Genomic DNA, 22,413 nt, shown 5'->3' with positions numbered 1-22,413 from the left:
CATACAGACTCAGAAGGGCTTGAACTGAAATTGGCTCTGAACAGAAGGTGTACAGTCTTGCCTGACATCATCTAACTGAGCTCTGCCTCTTCCTTGAGTCTCTCTTCTCTGTTAAAGAGCATGAAAAGCTGTGTTTGAGATGGCAATTCCTCTTTAAAAAAATTGTGCATTGCTTCATGTTATAGATTAATTTGCCTCAGGACTTGAATTTGATCATGCAAAGAAATGGATTAAAATCAAGATTCTTTTTTTGATCTTTCTGATCACTTTCTTGATAGTAAGAGGAGCAATAAATTTGCAGCTAGCAGTAAGAAATAATATTGTGCAGCAAATAAAAACCTGGACTTCTGTGCACCTGTTCTTTGCTGTGTGCTTGCAAAGAAAAATGAGTTGGATTTGACCTGAGAAAATTCCACGTTTGTTTAAAAAATGGCTGTTATTGCCATAGGGTGTGTGTGGTGTTTTTTTTTTTTTTTTTCTCTCGTTTTTAATTCGGTGTGCTGTTTGTGCCTGTAAAAATCAGCTAGAGGTGTAATGGAGCTTCTGACACTGATGAAGTGGTGCCTGGTGGTAGGTGTCGGTGTGAAACGGATTTCTGCGGTGCGGTGGCAGGAGCCTGTTCAGCATGAGATGCAGGGCTCCGCTGTGGCCCGTCTGATTGATTCGGCTGGCTGCGCTGTGATTGACTCAATGGCTGAGGATGGCAGTTAATTTATTGCCACTCCAGTACAGGGAAAAGATGAGTATAAGTTGGACTAGGAATGGGAACTGGATGAAGTTAAACACTCAGGCGAAAGCAGTTGGCAGTGTTACCAGAAGCAACCGAGCAGGCATGAGTGTTATATGCTACAATTATGCTCACCTGTAGTAAGCATGCAGTTGTCTCATTTTAGTTCTTGTTACTCTATGGAATAATCCTTAAATTTCTGATCTGTCTAGATCTTCATATAGCACTTGCCAGAGTGCTCTGTGCTACGAGGACTCCAGGTTACTCCAGCACACAAAGAAAGCCGCTGTAAATTATAGCATTCAGGGAGGGACTCCTTGCTGTTGTCTGCTAAGCAATCTGGCCAAGAGTAGAACTGGAGAACTGTTTTTCTTGTTAATATTTTTTATCAGTGGGGGAAGAATTGTATTTTAACTGCCCTTTCAACCATGGGATGTTTGGTCATAGCTCAGTTTTGACGTTGAGGAATTTTACCAGGCTCTCTGTGGATCGCTAGTGTTTGATTTCCTTTCTCAGGAACAAAGGCGTTGCACATATGAGCTGAACCATGGTGTCTTCTGGGCTCTACACTGTCAGGGAAGCATTGAATCACTCAAAGATGCTCTGTGGAAGTTTCCAGTAATTCGAGAAATGAAGGGTGTAGTTCCAAAAAGTGTCCCAGCTATGAACGCCGTTCAGACCCCATTTGCGTATGTGCCCCTAGGAAGTGATTGACCTGCTCTCAGCAGGCTTGCCTGTAAAACTGAAGTGTGTAATGGGAAAACAATAGGATATTTAAATTGAGTAAAATAAATCAGAACAAGTGCTTTCAGAACAAGTAATACTTGAAAGTATGTGTTACTTTGTGACTACTCTGAACAACTATATAGAAGAAGAATCTATCCTGTGCCAGAATTTCTGTGATAATAAACTGTACTAATGTGGAAGAAAACATATAATGGTAAAAATGAGCTTTATATGGGGAAAAATATTGCAAATGTAATTTCATCTTTTAGTGTGTTCTGAAGGCTGTCCTTTTCTGCAACTCTCTCTGTTTTCCCTGAAGAATCATGTGCAGAGTGGTGGATCTAACAGTTTAGAGGAGGTAATGTTATAGCTTAATTTACTGTCATTTTACTGAGATTGGCATGATTTAGGACATTTCTTTTAAGTGTGTGTGTGTGTTTTTGCTGGTAATCTAAACACTTTAATCTTCATTTTTCCTGATCCCTTTATGTGTCTAGAATAGTCTTTCATTGCACTGTTCAGTAAGGATACACTTGAAATAAATTGTCAACGTAATTGCTTTGGGCGATGGAGGGCTTTTGCTGTGCAGGTACTGCAGCTAGGAATGATTGAGGTCTGTTTCTGCTGAGTTTATAAGAATAGATTTCTGCCCTGAATGCTTTTGCTTGTGTTTTTTCCCTTGAACAATTTTTTTAAGAGTATTGCTTAGCTTAATGAAGGATCGTGAAGTGGACATGAGTGAGCTTATGGCCTTATTATGTCTGAAATATTTTCCATCAGAGTTCACTTCAGGTGAAACGAAGTTAAAAGGGCTATTGCTCTTAATCAGCTAGACAGGAACTTACCTGGCTTACTAAGACAAATGGGACAAAACCTGTCAGGGTAACACCCGGATATATAGACGGTATTCTTTTCAGGTTGCCTTTTGAAAGACTGGTACCGAAATTGCTGCTGAACTTGTTTTCCAAATAGTTAATATTTTAAGCAGTAATAGACTTTGAATACATTCTTCTTCCCTGCCCCCATCTAATACAAACTTGAAATAAATGGTGTCTTTACAGCAATAATAGGATTCCCTTTTTGAGGGGATACATAATTTGCATTTTTTAATTTTCTATATGGTGCTTAGTTTTGAAAGACTCCTTTCAATTGAAGTGATCTTTATTTTCCGTGTATACAACCAAAAAAGAACCGAGTTTTCCAGCAAAGAACTGTGACTTAGATCAAAGTGTATCTTGAGCTGAAGCATGGAACCCCTTTAGTGGGATAACAGCGTCTGTACTGTGTCAGGCATATTGATTAGCTCAACTGCCACTTTTTATCCTCAAGCAAGTCAAATTTCAAAATGTTTCTTCAGCCAAAGCTGGTCTTCTAATGTGCAAAGCTCTTCTGTGATTGGACGCTAAGTACATATTCCCTTTGAAGCACACAGTTGGATTCGTATTAGGATTGCCCATTTTCTTTAAGACCTGTGGTCAGATCTGTTTTTAGTCAGTGCTTTATGAGGTCTGATTCCATGTTGCCTGTTTTTGCCTCGGACAGAAGAGCTTTATCCAAGTCAAGTAGCGTGAGAGCCCTGTGCAGCTGCGCCTCTTGCAGTGCTTCTATTCCATAGCATCCCAGAGCTGGCACAGTGCAGCCCTAAGGCATCTTCAAGGGAGGAAAACTGCTGCAGGGGCCCTATAAATTTGGGTGCAAAGGGTCCCTCTTTGCACTGTTGAGTTTGCGTTGATTAGTTTATGCGTCAACACCACGAAGAGAGTTAGGTCTCTAGTAGCCTTGTCTTGTCGGTTGTGGTTAGTGGTAGTTTAAAACATAACCACCCCCAGCTTCCCACTTCCCTGTCCATGCAGCGGATGTGGTAGCATAGGGCACATACCTGCATCTCGTGTAGCTATGGACACTGGTATGGGACATCTCTTGGAGCTTCTGCGGCTGCTGAATGTGTCTGGGCTCTAACCCCAATGGGGTGGGGAGCCAGGAGCAGGGTCTGTGAAGTACAGTTGGTTTTGCAATTGCTTTCCCATGGCTGTTGTCTCTCTTAATTAGTCCCTGTTTGAGTACTTAATGTTGCTGTTGGAAACCCAAAGGAGTGAATTTTCATAGACTCCACCTCTTGTTTCTGTCCTGTTTGTTTCTGAGGGTTGGTAATGGGAGAGGTGTCACTAGGTGATTACCAAGTGGCCCATAGGAAACGAGATCACCACTTGAGCAGGCAAGGAAAAAATGTGAATAACAAGAAACTGATAGTGTAGCTGTAGTAATCTAAAGCTACAAGAAGGATGAAGCTTGGAGTGGCAGAGAGGGTGTTTTGTCTGGTTTTTTTTGGTGTTTTTTGGAGGGGGGAAGGGGAGTTGTTACAGAGGGAGGAAATCAAGAGGCTGAGCCAGCTGCACATGGGAGAGAGAAGCAAGGATGAGGCTTCCACAAGGGCTGCTTCTGTTTAGACCTGAAGAAGAGTGGTACATCTAAAAGCTTGTCTTCCTTTTCTTCTCTAATTGCATTTTTATCCTAATTAAAGTTCAGTGATTAAGAAAGATTCCAGTTGGAAGATCTTTTTAGAGTTTGTCTTTGAAGCAGGAGCTTGTGCCCAAATAAAGGAAAAGATGCATCTCAGAATAAGGAGTGGGGGAAGATGTTAAAAATCTTGACAACTGTAAACCCAGAGTTTTTTAAACCCCCCCCCCTATATCATGTCTCAATTACGTTTATTTTCTGTGTGTATCTCTATGGTATGCACTTTTTTAACTGTCAGAAGCAACAGTATTTCTCACAACATGAAATATATGAAATCTCATGGATTTATCATCTTTCAGGCCCTTCTTCTGGATAGGCAGATGATTGAGTAGAAGTTGTCATTCAATTTTTCCTCTCTTTTCTGTCATACTTTGATGATACAAGAGGCTCTGTAGGAATATCAGCTTCAGGATGCTTCCGATGTACCTGCTCTGCATATGTACCATATGCAGGAATATATGTATATACGTGCACACAGCATGTGTGCATGTGTATAAAGCAGTCCCACATAAACCTGCATATATTCTAAGCCAGAACAGGAAATCCTGTAAGGCAGGACTGCTGCCGAACTTCTACTTGTTTCAGAAATGACAGCAGCTGGTTGCTTTGCCAGTTTGTGAACATATGCCTACTTAAGGAAGAAATGTTGACCTCGTGTGCTTAGTGTTTTTCATCAGTGAGCAATGAAAGGTATTAAATTAGTGTTTTTATTTACCGTAGTCTTTCACTGAAATGGAGTAAGCAAATATTTTCACGGTAGCTTACTGTAAATAAACAGAAGGGTGTATGGAAATCCTGCCCAGCTTTTGTGTAGGAGAGAGCAGTCATAACAAACTGCTGCTCTGTGATGAAGTGAAAACAAATAAAAGATGCGCTGTCTTTGATGGTTTACAAAAGTAGGAAGAGACTGTGCACAAAAAGGAGCAAGTTAATTCTGAATCTTGAAAAACCTGGCTTGCAAATGTGGGACAAAGTTCAGTCACCTTTCATGTTCTTCTGCTTGCAGCCTTCTTGGGAGGCCCCAGGAAGCCAAATGCAATGGTTCTAACCAGCTCAGAGAAAGGTGAAAAACATCTCCAGCTGCAGCATTAACTCTGCCAGAAATCTTCTGAATCACCCCAAGGTATTTCTGAGGTCTCCTCTGCTGCTTTCGTGTGTGTTACTAATTATCTGTAATATTGCGGTTTGCTAAAGGATTTCTTGTGAACCACTTCATACAAGGGAATCATTCTTTTTGGTTATCAGTTGGGTTATTTCTTACTCTGGGAAACTATTCTCCATATTATTTTATATTGGTGTATTTCAGACTTACATAATTTTTGGTCTAATACTACAGCACAAAATGCCGTTGGTAGGCAGTATTCAGATGAGCAGAATGTTTCTAGTGGTGCAGCTGAAGGGTAGGTTTGTGTGTCTGAGGGTTTTTTTTAAGTAGTGGTGAATTTGTTACATGGCACTACATCACAACTTCAGGATTTTTATTCAATATTTATGTTGATGTTTAGGTTTTTTTCACTGAGTCATGTCAGAGTACATTCCTAGCTCAAAGTGACTTTTTTCATGCAACCACGTATGTGGCCCCGCTTCTGCTCTTCACCAGTCTTTTTCTTGTCCGTTCCCCTATGGAGCAGAAACCAATCTCAAGCTGTTTTGGGGGTCTTCACAAATTGAGACTCTTTTGGCTTTGTGGTTTCTTTGGAATCAAACAGCTTGGAAAATTGGAGCCATAGATTAGATGACTTTGTGATTGTGAAGGTAGGAAAAAGAAATATAGCCTGTTAGACATTATTAATAGACTGAATAACAAAAAGTATGTGGAACAAACACAATTAACAATGAAACAATCCAATATCTCTCAAATTTGGATTGGTATCTGTGGACTTCAATATTAAACTCAAATGTCCAAACCTGCCATAGGTGAAGTAAGTAAATATTTTTACAATTTTTCTCTTTTTAACTAAAGCTAAGGGAATATCTTACAAATTAAAAATGTAAAATAGTATTGTATGTAAAATAGTATTTGTTTTGGGGGCTGTATATGCAGTTTAGCTTCGTCTTTGTTTCTTGCTGTGTGGTTTGTCCCTTTTATGTCAGCAAAAGTTGCTTTTGACTGTATTAAAGTTCACAGCAGCTGGAATCAAATGCTTTACGCTTGAACAAGAGTGATTATTAAGAAGGTAATCTCTGATCATGCTGATTGTTTTAAATAATTAAAAATGCTGATGTGAGATCTTTGTGGATAAAATAAAATGCACTGTTAAGACAATTAGCAGCATAGATCTAGTCAATTGAGACTCTTGGTATAAATTTTTTTCTGCTTAAAAAAAGCCTAATAACTGTATAGAGTATATATAATGTAATAAAGAGTATATATAATGTAAGAGTACTAACTGTATGCTTTGAACTGTTCAGAACATCGTGGGTCTTTCAGATTTAGAGTCTTTAAATGTATCCCTGGGGAAAAGATCTGAGGGAATAAATCTCTACAGGCTCTGTTGTGGAATTTTGGTATTGCCATATCCAGGAAAAAATTCAGTGTCTTCTGGGCTATGCCTAGCCTGAAGGCTACTGTTACTGCATCTGAAACTCATGGTTCCCTTGTTGTGAATTGCCTGCCTGCCTGCTGTGTGGCTGCCGGGTGGCGTTGCAGAGTGTGTGCCCAGCCCCACAGGCCCCCTGTGTTGCAGCATCGCTGGGGAGAGCGCAGCGCCTGGCTCAGCTGCCGCTGTGTCCCGTGCCGTGGGTCGGTGCTGGCGGAGCGCGTCTCCTCCAGCGCCTCTGCCCCACTGCCTGGCCGGTTATTCCCGTGGAGATCCCAACCTGGAGGCCTGCGGCATGCTCAAATCGCAGGCAGAAGGGGGAAGTTGAGCAACCTCTCCCATGCATAAGGGGCTGCACTGCATTTGTGCAGCTAAGGACTGCAAGGTCATTACAATATGAGTGGTTAATCAAGATTTAATTTTCTCTTTTTCATTCCTAGTGGGAATGCTTTACACTTATGTACCCTTTGAGAGCTGCTTGCCAATTGCTAGGCCTATACCTAGCTACACATGGAGGAGTGATCTACCGTTAATATTTCATTTGTTTTTACAGCTTATGTTGCGGTGTTTCTACTAGTGTGCTATGAAATGTTACCATAAAATGATTGAAAGAAATGCAAACTGTTAACCTGTGAATTCAGTGTGGTTCTCATGAATAACCTTGCTCAAACTCTTGATGAATTTGATGTTAGTAAGGTTTGACCTAATATAAATGGTAGGATATGCTTTGGGTAGGCTATTGGATACTCAGAATTTTGGGAGTTAATTCAGAATATTGCATATTTGCAGCAGTTTTGCCTTCCATCATAACTTAGCAAAATTCACAAAGACCCCTCTGCATACCTCAATAGCCCCACTGGGGCTAGCACGTCCTTCTGAGGAGGTGCATGCTTACTTTGCAGCATCTGCTACTACATGTAGTCGTCTTTTAAACTTAATGAATGCTCTTTTCTGAAAAAAAGTTGAAGGAGTATCACAAGCCCCATGGAAAAGTCTCCGCTCTCTATACTTTTATTGAAATAAATACAGCATTTCCAGTGAATATATTTAAGTTAATAAATCTTCTCACAATGGTGTCCAAATGAGCACTTACATGTCTGCTACTTGGTTACACGAGGCTGACTTAACCAGCAATCATTTATTCTTAGCATCTTAATCTGCTATTAAGCAAAAGTGTGATTGCTTCAAAATGTGTAAAATGCAAAAGTTCATGTAAACTAATTACCAAGAGTCTGGTCAATCTATGATACTGTGTATCTCTGTCTGATGTAAGTATATGGAAACTTAATGGTTTCCAAAGCATGCTTGTGTTTTTGACTCTCACTACTCTGAAGAAAGTATGATTGCTTTACTCAAAAGGTCTTGTTTTTTTTTTTGTGTTTTTTTTTTTTTTTTTTTTAAAAAAAACAGTTAAAAATGGAGGTTTGCTTGTGGCACTGGTGAGGTTGACAACACTTCAGAACATACCTCATCCTTGTGTGTCTTTTCTCTGTGCTGGTTTCTCTAGTTAGCAGGACAGAGAATTATGCTCTCTATAGTTAAGTTTTGGTTACTCTTCATTATAAATCACTGACCTTTTTTGGAGAAGTCTTTTATATTTTGCAACAAATTTATCAAATTTCCTGGAAGGAAAATGCTTGAGTTAGAGAAGAGGATTTGTTGTGTCTAATGAAACTTACTATAGATTAAATTTCCCATGAAAAATGAATTACAATTTTTTGTGGAGCTTTATAGGAAAGGTCCTCCATGAGTGTGTTGCCCGGCCTTCGGAGGGGTGAGAAGTGAACTATAGGGTGGTTCTCCTGGCCGTGACACATGGGTTGGCTGTACTCAAGGAAGGACTTCCTCCTCTCACTGGCTGCTTAAGTGATAGCTGTGGTGAATGGCTCTGAAAATAATAAGCTGATGGTACACTAAAATATGGTTATTGTAGCTGTATAAAATAGATCTTTTATTTTTAAAAATGTTAAACAATGTACGTGCATCTTGGAAACAAGTGAGTTCTTCAAAGGCAGCAAATTGGCAGCGGGCAGTTCCCGGTGGAGCTGTAGTCCCTTTTCCTCAGCCATGCACAGTGAGATGCTGTGTTCAGTTACACTGAACCGCCTATCGTTTTATCAAGAGATCACCACAATCCTCTGCTTAAATGGGGGTATGTAGGGAAAACAGGTATACACTAATATAGATGTAAAATGATGGTTCTGCTCATACATCCTTTACCCTTGGAGTTTATCTTAAAGGTTTGTAAAGACAGGCAGCAGTTTAGTAGTGATAGACAATAAATGTCACCTATCTCAACGACTGTAGTTGATAATTTGCAGATAATCCGTGCAAAGAGCAATCACTTAATTTAGCAGGACTGTGCTAAGTGTTAGAAAATAACGCTGTGCTGCATCCTTGGTGAACAGTAAGCACCAATAGTTTTGTTTCTGAAGAGACGATGGCTTTTATTTTGGGAGGGAGTTTATTTTGGCTTGAAAGACTGATTTACTCCGACTTATTTAAAGCCAAAAATACTTTAAAGACAAAACCAGCAGCTCAGTGAATAAGGATCTAAACTAGGACTGAAAATAGCCATGGATATATTTTAATTTTCTTATTCCGAGCCCATGGCAGGCTCTTTCAAAACAGGCCATGATTTCATTCTGTGAGGAAATGCATGCAGTGTGCTTTTGATGGCTTCATTTTCTTTTTAAATGAAGACTTTTAAGACTGCATGAAGGCCAAATTTAAACCATGTGTTTGAAGTTAGTAAGGGGAAAATTACATTTAATGATGTCCAAATGATTTTTCTTCATAATGCATTAAGTTGAAGATGTTGCTGTTCTCCAGAAGAAAAATAATATGACACTTCTGCTCCCCGTGGTTCATTTCACAGCTAGTGTGTGTTTTTATTATTTTGTCATTTTCTAACTTAAAGTAAAAAGCGTACTTTGAGTGGCATTGTTTTTTTTTAATGCTGAAATTGTTCTTAATTGTTTTTAATACTTAAAAACATACTTTAAAAGGGATTGAATTTGAGGAAAGAAAAAACTATTTTTTCTAACTTTTTCCCCCCCCCCCCCCATTTAAGTTGCCTTGGATGCCTTCTGCGTTAAACTTGAATGTGCTGTTGATTCCTCAAGATTACATTAACTTAAATGAATGGAAGATTTTTTTGAATACTTTCTGGAAATAAATTGCTTTGTTTCATGTTTCCAAACCAATTTATGTTAAATTAAGGGAGGAAATTGTACTTAAACTTTTTTTTTTTTTTTTTTTTTTAAATGCTTGGACAAATAATTCTTGATCTATGCTGCTAATTTAGATTAGAGAAGAAGCCTAGCCTGGCAAAATACTGTGGATGTGGTAAAGTGAAGTGCTTCATGATTTCCTGAGCATCAAACTATTTTTGCTCTGCTGCTTCGTAAGGCAAAGAAGAATAGCTAACAAGACTGACATTTTCTGAGGTTGCCACAGAACAAATGTTCTGCTAAATTCGACGTTTCCATTAGTATGAATGTGATATTTCCTGTGTGATATTTCTTTTGACTTCCTTGTCTTTGAAACTCCAAGGCATATAGTGCTTTACAGGGAAACTAAGGGTCTCCTTACCCCTTTTCCCCTCCTACTTCTCAGAATATAGTTAAGTTTTTTTTTTTTTTTTTTTTTTTTTTTTTTTTTAATACTTACTACTTAATTGTTGGGTTTTTGTTTGGAAACTGTATTTTTTGCTCTCTACTTGGACGTAAATATATAAATGTGTGTTTCACATTATAAATGTGAAACAATTGGAAGTCTTTTCTACTACTGGTCCCGTTTCCTTTCACCACTTATTTCTTGTGGGCCAGAGAGTTTGGAGCTCTTGCGCAGATGAGGCTGGTCTCTGGCTGCTGTAGGATTCCCCTATTGCTGCCAATAATATCAAGACCTTTTGACATCTCTTGACTTAAGAATTAGCAGGTTGGAAGACAAGAGGGAAACTTGTAATCGAGTTTTTTCATTGTGTTTGTAAAAATGTGAAATGCCTTCACTTCTTTCAGGGGAGTTAATAGAAGAATAGATGCTGGAACTTTTGTTGTCAGCAAATTGTATTAAGTAATCCATATATGTCTTAAACTTGCTTTTGACCTTTTCTACTGAAATATATTTTTCTTTTATACCTGTTGTGTGAGACCAAAATGTCCTGTCAGCTGTGCTGGCTCTTATGTCAGTAATGAGGGTGTCTTAACACTTCACCACACAGTTCTGTTTCCAATAATATATATATATATATATATATTTGGATGCTTCGACTGTCAGATTGTGGTTTTCTATGCCAGATGCCTATCCCAGACTGAATAACAACATACAATAAACAACGTACAGTTAGTACAATAATGAGAAACTTTACAACTTGCATTGTCTTAACTAGGTAAATATTCCTAATGGGTCCCAGTTCTGATCGACTTGGAGCTGGCTGTTTAATACTTTTAATTCTCGGATGCTCTTCTGGATAGATACTGAATGATCAGATAGATTAAAAGGGTTCTCTGATGTTGACATGGCTAAGCAAAGGGTTGTTTGATATGTCGCATTTGCTAGTGTTACCCATCCGTTTCTTGACTCTTTGACCCCACTTGGGATAAAGGCTTCACAGCTGCTGAGGATAGCTATGGCTGTACACAGTGCAAAGGGATCCAGCTTGGTCTTCTGTCTGTCAAAACATAAGCATAACCCCTTCCCCCTGTGACTAGGTCCCTTATTGTAACTCGGGGCCTTAGTTGAGAGTTATCTAACTGTTGACCAAAATGCTGAGAGACTTGACTTTCTCCTGCTAAATTATGGGTTAAAAAATAAAGTACATACAAAGCCTCATTTAATCTCTCTTGAGGACCATCTCCCTGTGTTTCCCCTTTTTGTTTAATTAGCATATATTTTAAAGTCTGATGAGCATATTCAATAATCGCCTGTCCTGTAGGGGAATGGGGAATGTCAAAGATGTATTGAAGACTCCATTGCTTAATAAACTCCTGAGTCTGTACAGCAGCATATGCAGGCCAATTACCTATTTTTATCATTTTTGGGACACCCATAACTGCAAAACATTTCAACTAGTGCTTATAAACATCTCAACTTTTTTCCCCAGCTGCCATTAAATACCCCGAATGTGTACCTATGGTAATGTGGATGTATTTCAGACATGCAGATTGTCCTGTGTGATTGCATCTGATTGCCACAGTTCACAGGCCACAAGGCCTCGAGGATTAACACCTTCTTGTGATGGCATTGCACTTAGCATTGACAGTTAGAACATGCTTGAATGATGTGACATGCCTGATTCTTAGTTGATTGAAATTCTAGTGAAAGAAATCATGTGACAGCCTGGCTTGTTGAAATAAGTCAGGCAGAACGTCTGCTACCATAGTACATAGATCTACCATTCTGTTTCCTTTGGCTAATGGTCCTGGCATAGTGGTGTGTGATTGTGATTGATAAAATAAGCATTACTTTGTCGATTTAATAATGTCCATGGGTGTCGCAGGCAGGCCGTTAGCAGGGAGTTGGCAACTTCTCGGAGTATAGCCCTCTCCAGGAACTTTACTATGCCTGCAACATATAGAGAGTCAGTCACAATGTTAAGAGTTATCATTGCAAATTTTTGAAACACCATGATTACAGCTACTGGCTCCACCACCTGTGTCAAACCCGGTACCTCCATTTGCACCTCTCTCTGCCATTTCTTGTTCGTCGAGGTTTTCCAGGCAATAGCTGCCTTGTTAGTTCGCCCAGATCCACCTGTAAAGACAGTAACACCTGAGATGGGGGTCTGTTGCCAAAGTGATCTTGACAGTAAGGGAATGTTTGGACCTCAGATCACATCCTGTGTGGAGGATAGTGAATGTTTATCTGTCCTGCAAAATCTGCTAAAGCTTCTTGCACAGGCAGATGTTCAGCTAATAGCCACTGCGGGTTCTCCTTTGTCACAGGGAGGTAAATGGCTCTTGGGCTGCTACCGTTCAGCGTTCGAAGGCGGGCTCTCCTCTTTGGATTAAGTGCGCATACTGCTCTGCTGTGGTGATAATTGCTTTTGATTGCCCATGAGGCAAAAAGATCCATTCCAGTACTCGGAGCAGATCTGCCATGGATACATCCCATTGCATCAAGGCAGCAAACGGTTGGTAACTGTTAGGTATAATAACAAAGTCAATTTCTAATTCTTCTTTGATTCTATAACTTTGTCTTTTCTCAGTTGCATGTGCTACCTCTGCTAAGGCCTGCTGACTTTCCTTCCTCAGTTGCCGTGGAGGCTTTAAATCCAGATCCCCTTGAAACTGCAAGAAGAGGGGCCATAATTCCTCATTTGTGAGGCCAATCATTGGTTGAATCCAATTTATGGCTCCTAACAGCCTATGTAAATCATTGTGCGTTCTTATTGGGCCAGTTCCAGTTTTTACTCGCTGAGGTTGAATTTCACCATCTGTTATCCTCCATCCTGAATAATCCCAGGGGCTTACTTGCTGTACTTTTTCTTTTGCAGTTTGCAATCCAGCTACAGTTACTGCAGACTGTATTTGTTCAGAAACTTGCTCGACTGCTTTCAGTGATGATCCACTAATTAAAATGTCATCCACATAATGATAGATGAAAATGTCTGGATTTCTCTGCCTAATCAGCTGCAACATTCCTTCCACTGTCATCTGACCAACAGTGGGACTATTAACCATCCCTTGCAGCAATACAGTCCAATGATACCTGCACATGAACTCACAAGGGTTAAGAGAGGGCACAGAAAATGTGAATCGAGAGGCATCCTGGGGATGTAACGGTATAGGAAAGAAACAGTCCTTCAGGTCTATGACAGTCAAAGGTCATCCTGCTGGCAACATAGCCAGTGAGGGTAATCCAGGTTGTAAGGCGCCCATAGGTCTATAACTGCAGTAACCACCCATAAGTTATGTAGCATTCTCCATTTACCATTTTTCTTTGGAATAACATAAATGTAACATAAATGTCCTGCTGCTAATTGCTCTTCCACCAGCAGCTGTAGCTGATGCAGCTGCCCTTTATGCAGGGGCACGGGTTGACCCATACTGGTGTGTCTGTATGCCAGGTGAGCTGGATAAGCTGCTCCTGGGCTAGCGGCCTGCCAGTGGCCCCTCTTGAAAAACTGTTGAGCCCTCTTTGGGTGAACCTACACATAAGGTCGTGCCAAGCTGTCCTAACAAATCGTGGCCCCAGAGAGTACAAGGTACAGGCAATACAAAGGGTGCTATGAGACCTATAGTGCCATCTGGACCCAGTACGGTTAGCAAATGTGTACTTTGCCAGGGCTGTTGCATGACTCCGACTCCCATAATGGTAGCTGCTGGCTCTTTAGTCGGCCAGTGGGGTGGCCAGTCACTTGTTTGCACAATGGAAACTGAATCTACAAGCCCTCTAAATTTAATCCCTTTAATGGTGCATGTCAACAGTGGCTTTTGTTGCACAATTTGCTGAGCCCAGAAAATCTGTGGTTCTCCTGTACTCCCAAAACCCTGCGATCCCCTTTTTCGCTCTGGCCCTTGCATTGAAGGGCTCAGAAAGTGGACTGAGTAATTGGTTTTCCCACAGGGATATAGCATAGGGGCATGGGAATCCAATCCATAATTTGGATTTCCCCCATGTAATCAGCATCAGTAACTCCAGGTAGCACAAACGGTCCCATCCTTGTTGTAGAGGAGCGTCCCCATGGGTCCAAGCACCCCAGAGGTAATTAACGTTACCCAAGTACTGCTCCAAGTTACGTCTCGGGAGGTGGCCACGTGCAGGCCTGCGCTCCCTCTTGTGGCTGCCCGCAGTGTACCGGCCAAGCGCTTGCTTGCTCCCTGCCTGCGTTTCTGTGAGTCGTTGGGGCGCGCAGCCTCATCCTCCGACAGTTTCCCGACAGTGGCCTCAGGGGCTGACCATTGGTGTGAAGCCTAGCCCGGCATTCGTTAGCCCAGTGAGGGCCTTTCTGACAGTGCGGGCATAACCAGGTTGGGGCTGGCTTACCCCCTGACCCTCTGGGACAACTTTTCTTAAATTGTTTCTCTCCACATGTGGAGAGTTCCTCTCCACATTTGAAGCACTCCCAACTTCCCCATTTGGATTTGAGACCTGGCTTTGCATCATTAGATGCGTGGCAAGGGCCATAGCCAGTGCGTTGGCACAGTTCTCTGCAGTACCGATGTTCTGACAGGCTCTAATCATGTTAGCAGTAGAAGGATCTCGAGGTTTCAGGGGCTGCAATGCCCTTTAGCAATCTGAATTTGCATTATCGTAGGCAAATTGTTTCAGTAGTATTTCTTGAGCATCTGGATGCAGAACTTGCCGTTCCAAGGCCCCTTGCAGATGATCCAGAAATGCCGAGTAATCCTCGGTGGGGCCCTGAGTGATTGCTGTGAATGACTGGGTGGTCTCCAGCCCAGCATCTGGTACACGTCACAACGCATGCAAAGCCAAGTCCCTAATCTGCGCGTATACTGGCCACTGATAACCAGCCTGCATTTGCAGAGCAGCATGAGGGCCTTCCCCAGCTAACATCTGATACTAAATCGGCATACTCTGCGAGATATTGTCCATAGCTTGTAATGTGGACGTTTCCTTAAACTCGTCCAACCATACACGATAGCTCATAGGAGTTAGAACCATGGCAATATTAACTTCCAGTCACACGAGGTTAACATATAACTGTCTGCTATATATTCTAACAAAGTCATAGTCACAGTTGGTAATAGTCCGCTCTCCTTGGCCACTTTCTGCAACTTGTTTACAGGCTCATATGGCAGTGGCTCCCACTGCAGCAGGGCGTTCAGTTGGTGCACAACCGGCACGCCCGATAACATCTCTAAATCTGCCTGCCGAACTGCCTCTCTCTTAAACATTTCCCAACGATATGACCCTCGATTCCCTCTTATGTCCCTGTGATCCAAGTCTGCCGGATACAGATCAGGTTCCTTCTCCCGGTCGACATGGCCAGGGTCAAACAGATCAGCGCTCGGGGGGTCAGCCACCCCTCATATGGTAGTGCTAACGGTGATGGTGTTTCTTTCTGGTCAGTCTTGTCTTATTCGGAGGGGCCCGTGTGACCTTCGGGATAAACATAATCTGCCACCAGGTGGTCACATGTTTTACTGCGGCTGCATCACCATCTGCCATCACCTCCCTAAGGCGCCTTCCGAGGTCTTCCCACACCTCTCGCTGGAATGTGCCTTCTTTTGGAAAGGTAGGCACCTTCTCCTGGATCCACTCTAACAGAGTTACTAAGTCTTTGCCGGAGACTTCCCGGTTCTGCTTGTGCATCATGCGCTGCAGCACGTCCAGGCTGTGCTTCTGCTCTTGAGACATTCCACCTCCCATGGTTCCCAGCCGCTCACCTGTAATTAGGTGCTGGGTGCACACCAGAGTTCTTCCTGCTCCGTTCCTGGTTCGGCTGGGCTGCGTTGCTGGGTTCAGACTTTGTGAGCCTCCTCAATGTTTGTGTCCCTGTTCGGGCACCATTTGCAGCGTATGAGGAAACGGACTTTGGTATATAATGTACCAAAGACCCTTTATTGAGCATCAGATACAACTTACATACTGTACTGTCCCAGATATTATTCCTTATTTTCATGAAAACATGCGAAGGACGGTTGCTAAATAAGCCAATAATCTGAATAATTCTGTGCAAAATTATCCAGTCCGCTTCGGGATCACGTGCCAGCCGTGTGGTTGCGGTTCTGCCCTTTTCCTGGCTTTGTTCCTTATCCACTGCTAAGACACCTGCACTGTCGTCCTTGAGGTTGGTTATCTGCTAACAAGGCATCCTGTACTGCTGTCCTTGAGGCGGGCCTCCACAAATTAGTAGGTTCATTGCTACAGTGATTTTAATATTTTGACCTCAAAGATATTCTAATGAGTTAACAGATCAGATCATACTGTTTGCATTAGCCGAAGGGTCTGTATATACACAAATCGACAGTGGTATTTGATCAAAGCCCTGGCTAGTAAGTCAAGGATGTTCAGGAAAGTAAGCAAACGTGAAAAGATACCTCTGGCCTGCTCTTCAAATTGGTTTGATGGGAAGATATTTCCCCCACTGTTTTCCCACCCCATTTAAGTAGTCTGTGTCCTTGAGTTTGCAGAAAAGAGAGGTACCTCAGTGGTAGTAGGTGCAGGAAGTTCAAATGATGTGTGCTCTCCTAAAAAAGACTGGAGGAAAAGCTGCGTTCAGGCTGCAGTCAATCTAGCCAATACAGATTAGTTGAATGTGAAACTTTGTTCTGTCTTCCGAAACAGATGACCTGGAAAAAGTTGCTCTTGAGTTACATGTCCTGAAAGTATTGATCCTTAAGGCTGAGTATGCCTTGAATTTTAATGTGCCTCTCCTTTCTGCCCCTCTAGCTGGAATGCTTGCTGCTTTCTCGTCGGGATTATAAGCTTTGATATTCAGAAGAGTGAAACTGAAAGATGCCATCTGAGAGGCGTCTCAGGTACGGTACACTATAGCATGCAGAATGCCCTTCACACTGAGCATGATGTTTACCACAGCATCTGATAGCAGGTACTAAAAAGGTGACACTAGTAATTTTGTTCCTTAGATATTCATATTGGATAGCACATTTATATACTATAGCCTGCAAGAGTTTGCTTTCTTTTTGCCATTCATCTTCAGCAAAGGGAAGTGATTGATTTGGGTCTTCTGAGCCTTTCATACGTTGTTTTGTTTATGCCTGTGTCTATACTTGGAATTTTTGATGGTGGAAGCAATTGGCATTTTACAGGCATGCAGCCAGAGCCTAGATTTCGGATGTGCGGATCATTCCAGTATTCAGGACACAGAGTATTCTTTCCCTTTCTGTGAAATGGTTTCTAAGCATCCTCTCTGCCATTCTTCCTCTTTCCCTCTTTTGGGTCTTAATTGCCCATATGTAGTTGCTAGTCCGGCTCCTTTCCTGTATTTGTATTGTCTCAGCAGAGAATTTTGAATTTATAAATTAAATTAGTTTCTGGGAGCACTTTTATGCAGTACACAGAGCAAAACTTATTCATCCAGTTGCTTTTTGGCAGAAGCTTCCACTAACCTGACATACCACAAACCTGATAGTTTGTCTGAGTGGTTAACACTCATGGGCAGACCTGGGTGCTTGGTGATTTTTAGCTGTTAAGCACTAGTTTAGGGACAAAATGGACAAAAAACATTTGATAAATCAGTGTTTTCTCATTCATAAGATCTGTTTAAACTGCCTTGTATGGGTGTACATTCTACATATGTTGCTCTGATAAAGGATAAGGAGTTGATTTTTTTTTTCACTTTCGTCATTGAATTGAAAAAAAGTTTTGAAATTGGAAAAAAAATGAAGCTGAAAAAAATAAACTGCATTTAAAAGCAGTGGTTTTACTCACTATTCATCAAAGTCATGACTCTTTCTTGTCCAGCTTACTGAACAGTCTTGTCTTGCAAAAAAGCTTTTACATTCTGTTGATGAAGTCTACTTCTTTCCTGCAGTTGCTGATAAAACCTTTCCTCTCTTCCCCCGCCTCCCCTTTACATTTTCAGTGTGCGGGAGATGTTGACAGGGCAGAGGCTTTGCCAGTCCAGCTCTCACAACGATGCTGTCCTGGCAGCCCTGAACCAGCAGCGCAGCGACGGCGTCCTGTGCGATATCACCCTCGTTGCCGAAGAGCAGAAATTCCACGCGCATAAAGCAGTCCTGGCAGCCTGCAGCGACTACTTCCGAGTAAGTCCGAAGACCTTTGGGTTTCCTTATGTCAACATCAAAAATCTCCCTGAAAGTGGGAGAGAGAGAGTTGAAGATTTTATACTGAGGAAGCTTGAAGTCTGAGCCTGTGGAAATTTGGGGATTATTGCACATAGTGCAATAAAAATGCAAGTAGAAGGATTAAGAACATCATTTTTTATCCTTATTTATGATTTAGTTGTGCTTTTCTTTTACAGTAGAGAAAGGCAGTGTGTAGCTTTCTATGAGGTCTGTACCCCAATGAAGTCTGAAAGAAGATGATTGTTTTTAGGCCTCAGGTGTTGGGGCCACTTGTGATTAGTGTGTGGGAAGGTGAGGAGAGGAAATTTAAATATTAATAAATATAGTTTATACAGTCTTGACAGAGGACTTCTATTGCGATGGCAATGGCCTCCCTCAAAAAAGAGGCTCTAGTAAGTTTTGAATATAAAGAGCTTTCTTATTTTTTTTTTATAGAAATAGTTCTGAAATATTAAAGGTTAAAATTAAGGTTAAAATATTCCCATGGGAATCTGACTAACTCCAGTACTCAGCATGGAAAGCTTTCATTCAAAATATAAGCTGAAGTAACTGAGAAAAGAAGTTTTCTAAGAACAGCATTTTTTGTAGCAAGCAGTGCTAGCAACCTTCATTATAGTGAATGTGCTCAGAATGTTGAATTCTACAGTAAATCTAGAGTAAGTTTATTTGATATTTTACCTCCACCGTAACTGTAATGCTGAACCTCTTTATAGTGACCTCTTTGTTCTGTTAGAATAGTAATACAGTTAATGGCAACTGTACTGTATTCTTAATTTCTCTTTCTGTCTTGTACTCACACTCCTGGTAGAATTATTTAAGACATTTAAGACTTGATGTTATTTTCATTGTGATGACTTTGAGCAAGTTGATTGCTTTTTCTTTTTTTGAGGGTGTCCACATATTTCTGTGTTCTGTTACTGCACGTGCTGTTCTGCCAGAGTTGTGAATATTGTTTTATCATGGTGCCCTGGCCCACTGGAACAGAGGAAACACACGGTCTCTGTTACTTCTCTTTTCCCTAGTGCACAGAAGAGGAATGATGAGGAAGGTCTGTATGTTATGATTTTCAAATTCTTTTCTGTATGGTAACTCCTGAAGGACTCTTCTTTGAAAGAAGAGTCTCTGTGGTTTTCTCTAATTTAGTTTAGTTTAGTTTTCTCTAATTCCCTTATTTCAAAGGGTATTAGTAGCCACCTTCATACTCTAAGAAATCTATGTAAAGAGTAGTAAATATGTTTTTTAATGATTTTTTTTCTAAGCAGCAAACAGTATTTTAAGCAAACTTCCACATGCTTAATACTTCTGCCACAGCAAGCATGCTCAATTCTTAAAAGATATTACTCTCTAAAGTGAACCTAATGGATGTTAATATTATGTACAGACCTTGTACTTAAAACTATCCCAGCTGTTTCTTAAGAAGCTTATTTTCATAGGCCTTCCAGCCTTATATCTTTCCTCCCTGTCAGCAGATAATTTCTTGGTGCATGCTGAACGTAGCTGAAACACTTGTGCTTTTATTCCTTTATTTATTATAGAATTCTTACAGCTGACAGTCACTAGAATATGTTACAGTTGCCAAGTCCTCAGTCCATGCAAACAGTGTAGTTTTTGCAAAAGGTGTGAGGCTGTGGAAGGGGAAGGCCGTTTCAGCTAGCAGTAATACCCATGACACATCAGTTACACTTTCAGGTTTCATTGCCTTAAAAAAGCAGAGCGTGGTTGGAAAACTGGCTGATAATGGATAACTCACTTGAGCTGAGAGCTTTTGTTTTGCTTCACTGGCATGAAGAACTGTTCACATTCAACTGTATTAATTTCTGTGTATTTAAGATATAAGAGCGTATGGAAAGCAAACCTCTGGAATATTATTGGCTTATGTTGTTTTTCTGGTTTTGCTTTCTCTTCAGCACAAAGCCAAGTGGCAATTTTAATCTAGGCTTATGTCATTTGAATAAGTGATTGGCTCCAGTGGAAAATCTCTAGCTTCAAGTTTAAATGGAGAGATGTTTGCAGACCTGATCTAGGACAGTTACTAACTCAGGAATTAGAGCATCGCCTTGAGATATAGAAAGCTAAAGTTCAAGAGCAAGACTTCTTTGGTACCAATAAAAAAGAGAAGTTAAGGTCTTATCTTGTAATAGGTACTGGAGTGCTGCTTGCTTTTTGTTAGAAAAATTATATAGACATTGCCAATAGCTTTACAAAATTGAATCAAATCACTGGAAATAATACAACTAGGGTAGGTATACACTGCTCATTGTAGAAAAGTCTTTCTAATCTGAACTCTATCTGAAAAAAATGTGTACTTCTGAAGTATATGTGTCTATTGTTTATAAATGCTCTAATGTCTTCTAAATAAATATTTCATTGTGCATCTGGGTCTTTCTCTGACACTCCATCACTCTTCTATCCTCCCTCCCTCCCTCTCTCCCTTTGTCTCTTTCTTAATGAATAAGGAGGTATCCAAATTTCCAGCAGTTCTGGTGTAGAGTAGGTGGCTGTTGCAATTCTCATAGTATTTAGATGAACCGATTGCAGTTGTGGCACTCCTGGGTGGCAACATGGTGTCCTGCTCTGCGAGTCGTCCTTCCATGCAGCGTGGGTGGGCGCTGTGAGCAGGCAGAGCAGGAGCAACTCTGCGGTTAGTGAGATAGGCCCTAGGAGACTGTGGCTTCTTGTTGCTAATTAAGATAGCATTAGGTTGCTTAAAAAGAACAGAAATGAAAAGGATTCATTGCAGTCCTGTTTCTATAACTGCCAGTCTTCTTTGCTACCCTCTCCATTTCTTCCTCCAGGCTGCCTCAGTTCAGTTTTACAGCATAGCTGTAGTGGGTGCTCAGAACCCGAGCTGGGCTTGCTGTCGTTTTTGCAATGCTAGAAGAATCTGCCAAGGGAAAACCAATTCATCAGGATGGGCCTGTGGCAGAGAAGCATTTCTTGCCTGTTTTTTTCTTGGTCTCTAAGGTCTGCTGAGGAAATCTTCTGTCTTAGAATGTGGTTGTGTGCAGTAGACACCTTGTACACTTTGCAGCCCTCAGTAGTATTTTCTGCCTCAGAAATTAAAGCTATTCTTCTGTGGGTATAGTCAAGCTGAAACATCTTGTGGGCACCCAAGACAATTATTTGGGCAGAATGCTGCTTTTAGTTTCAGTCAAAGGGCCCATAGACCATCTTAATAACATGAGAAGTATCCAAAGAAAGAGGCAAGTCTGCTGAAGAGCTAAAAACCCAGATCTCACATTTGTAAAGTGTACATAGCAGCTGTTAGGATATTTTAACACTATCAGAAGAGTTCTGCTTTGTTTTGTTTTTCGTCGGGATGATCCCTCAGGATTTATTGCATTAATCTCATTTGTATAAGGAGAAATCCATCACAGTGCATGTGCTTGTGCCCTTTGTGTTGCACAACGTGCTGGTTGGAAGTCTTAGAGGAAATACCTTTCGCTAAGGTCTTCAATTGTTACGGCAGGATGTAATTTCTCTAAGTCAACCTGTTTTCAGTCCGACATCTAAAAACCTGTCTGAAGCCCTAATCCACTCTGACTGAATGACCACTGTAGAAATGACAAATGAATTTAGCTGCCAGTCTGTTAGTGAGAAGGGAGGGAACTGCCCTTGCAGCGCGATCTGAGCGCATAGGGATGGCCAGGCCGGGTCAGATCAAGGGTTAGTTCACTGCAGGAGGGCGGCAGTTGATATTTGCGATGTCTGGAGAAAAGGAGCAAAAAAGGGATAAGGGATAATGTGACACGTGTCCTTAGAATTCTCCAGCAGTTTTCAGTTCAGGGCATTTCTGGAGAAGGATGTAATTTTTGTCTATTTAGTAACCCCAGATAAGCCTGTTTTCCAAACATTTATCCTGTTTCTCCTTGAACTTGTGCGAAATTTTTCATTGACTATTCTCTGGCAAGAAAGCTGCCTGCCTGCAGCATGAAAAACTACTTTTTTCTCTATTTTGCTTCTGCTTCTGCTAGCAGACTTTGTTCCCTCTTTTTTTCCTTGAGTACTCTTATGGTACTTGGTTATCTCTGTCTAGGTTGGAGGCTTCTGACTTACTCAGATGCTTCTCAAATGGAAATTGTTCCATGTCCTTCATCGTACTTTGTGCCTTTTTCTGGAGCGTTTCCTGCTCTAAAATATCTTCTGTGAGATGAGGATAAGA

The 22,413-nt window shown here is 41.2% G+C and overlaps 1 protein-coding gene across 1 annotated transcript in view; it reads left to right on the top strand.

Moving 5' to 3' along the window:
- KLHL32 (kelch like family member 32) overlaps positions 1-22,413 on the top strand; it is a 95,151-nt gene that overhangs the window by 1,597 nt on the left and 71,141 nt on the right. Inside the window, exons 2-4 of the mRNA XM_088520408.1 lie at positions 4,977-5,093; positions 16,873-16,961; positions 18,029-18,209. Coding sequence (XP_088376534.1) covers positions 16,939-16,961; positions 18,029-18,209 — 204 coding nt within the window. The 5' untranslated portion in view covers positions 4,977-5,093; positions 16,873-16,938. The remainder of the gene's footprint in view (positions 1-4,976; positions 5,094-16,872; positions 16,962-18,028; positions 18,210-22,413) is intronic.

The sequence above is a fragment of the Tinamus guttatus genome, unplaced genomic scaffold, assembly GCF_059628265.1.
Source record: "Tinamus guttatus ecotype Peru unplaced genomic scaffold, ASM5962826v1 Tinamus_guttatus_pri_ptg000088l, whole genome shotgun sequence".
NCBI classification, from domain to species: Eukaryota; Metazoa; Chordata; class Aves; order Tinamiformes; family Tinamidae; genus Tinamus; species Tinamus guttatus.
Note: the sequence above shows the minus strand (reverse complement) of the source record. Positions and strands in the feature narration are given on the sequence as shown.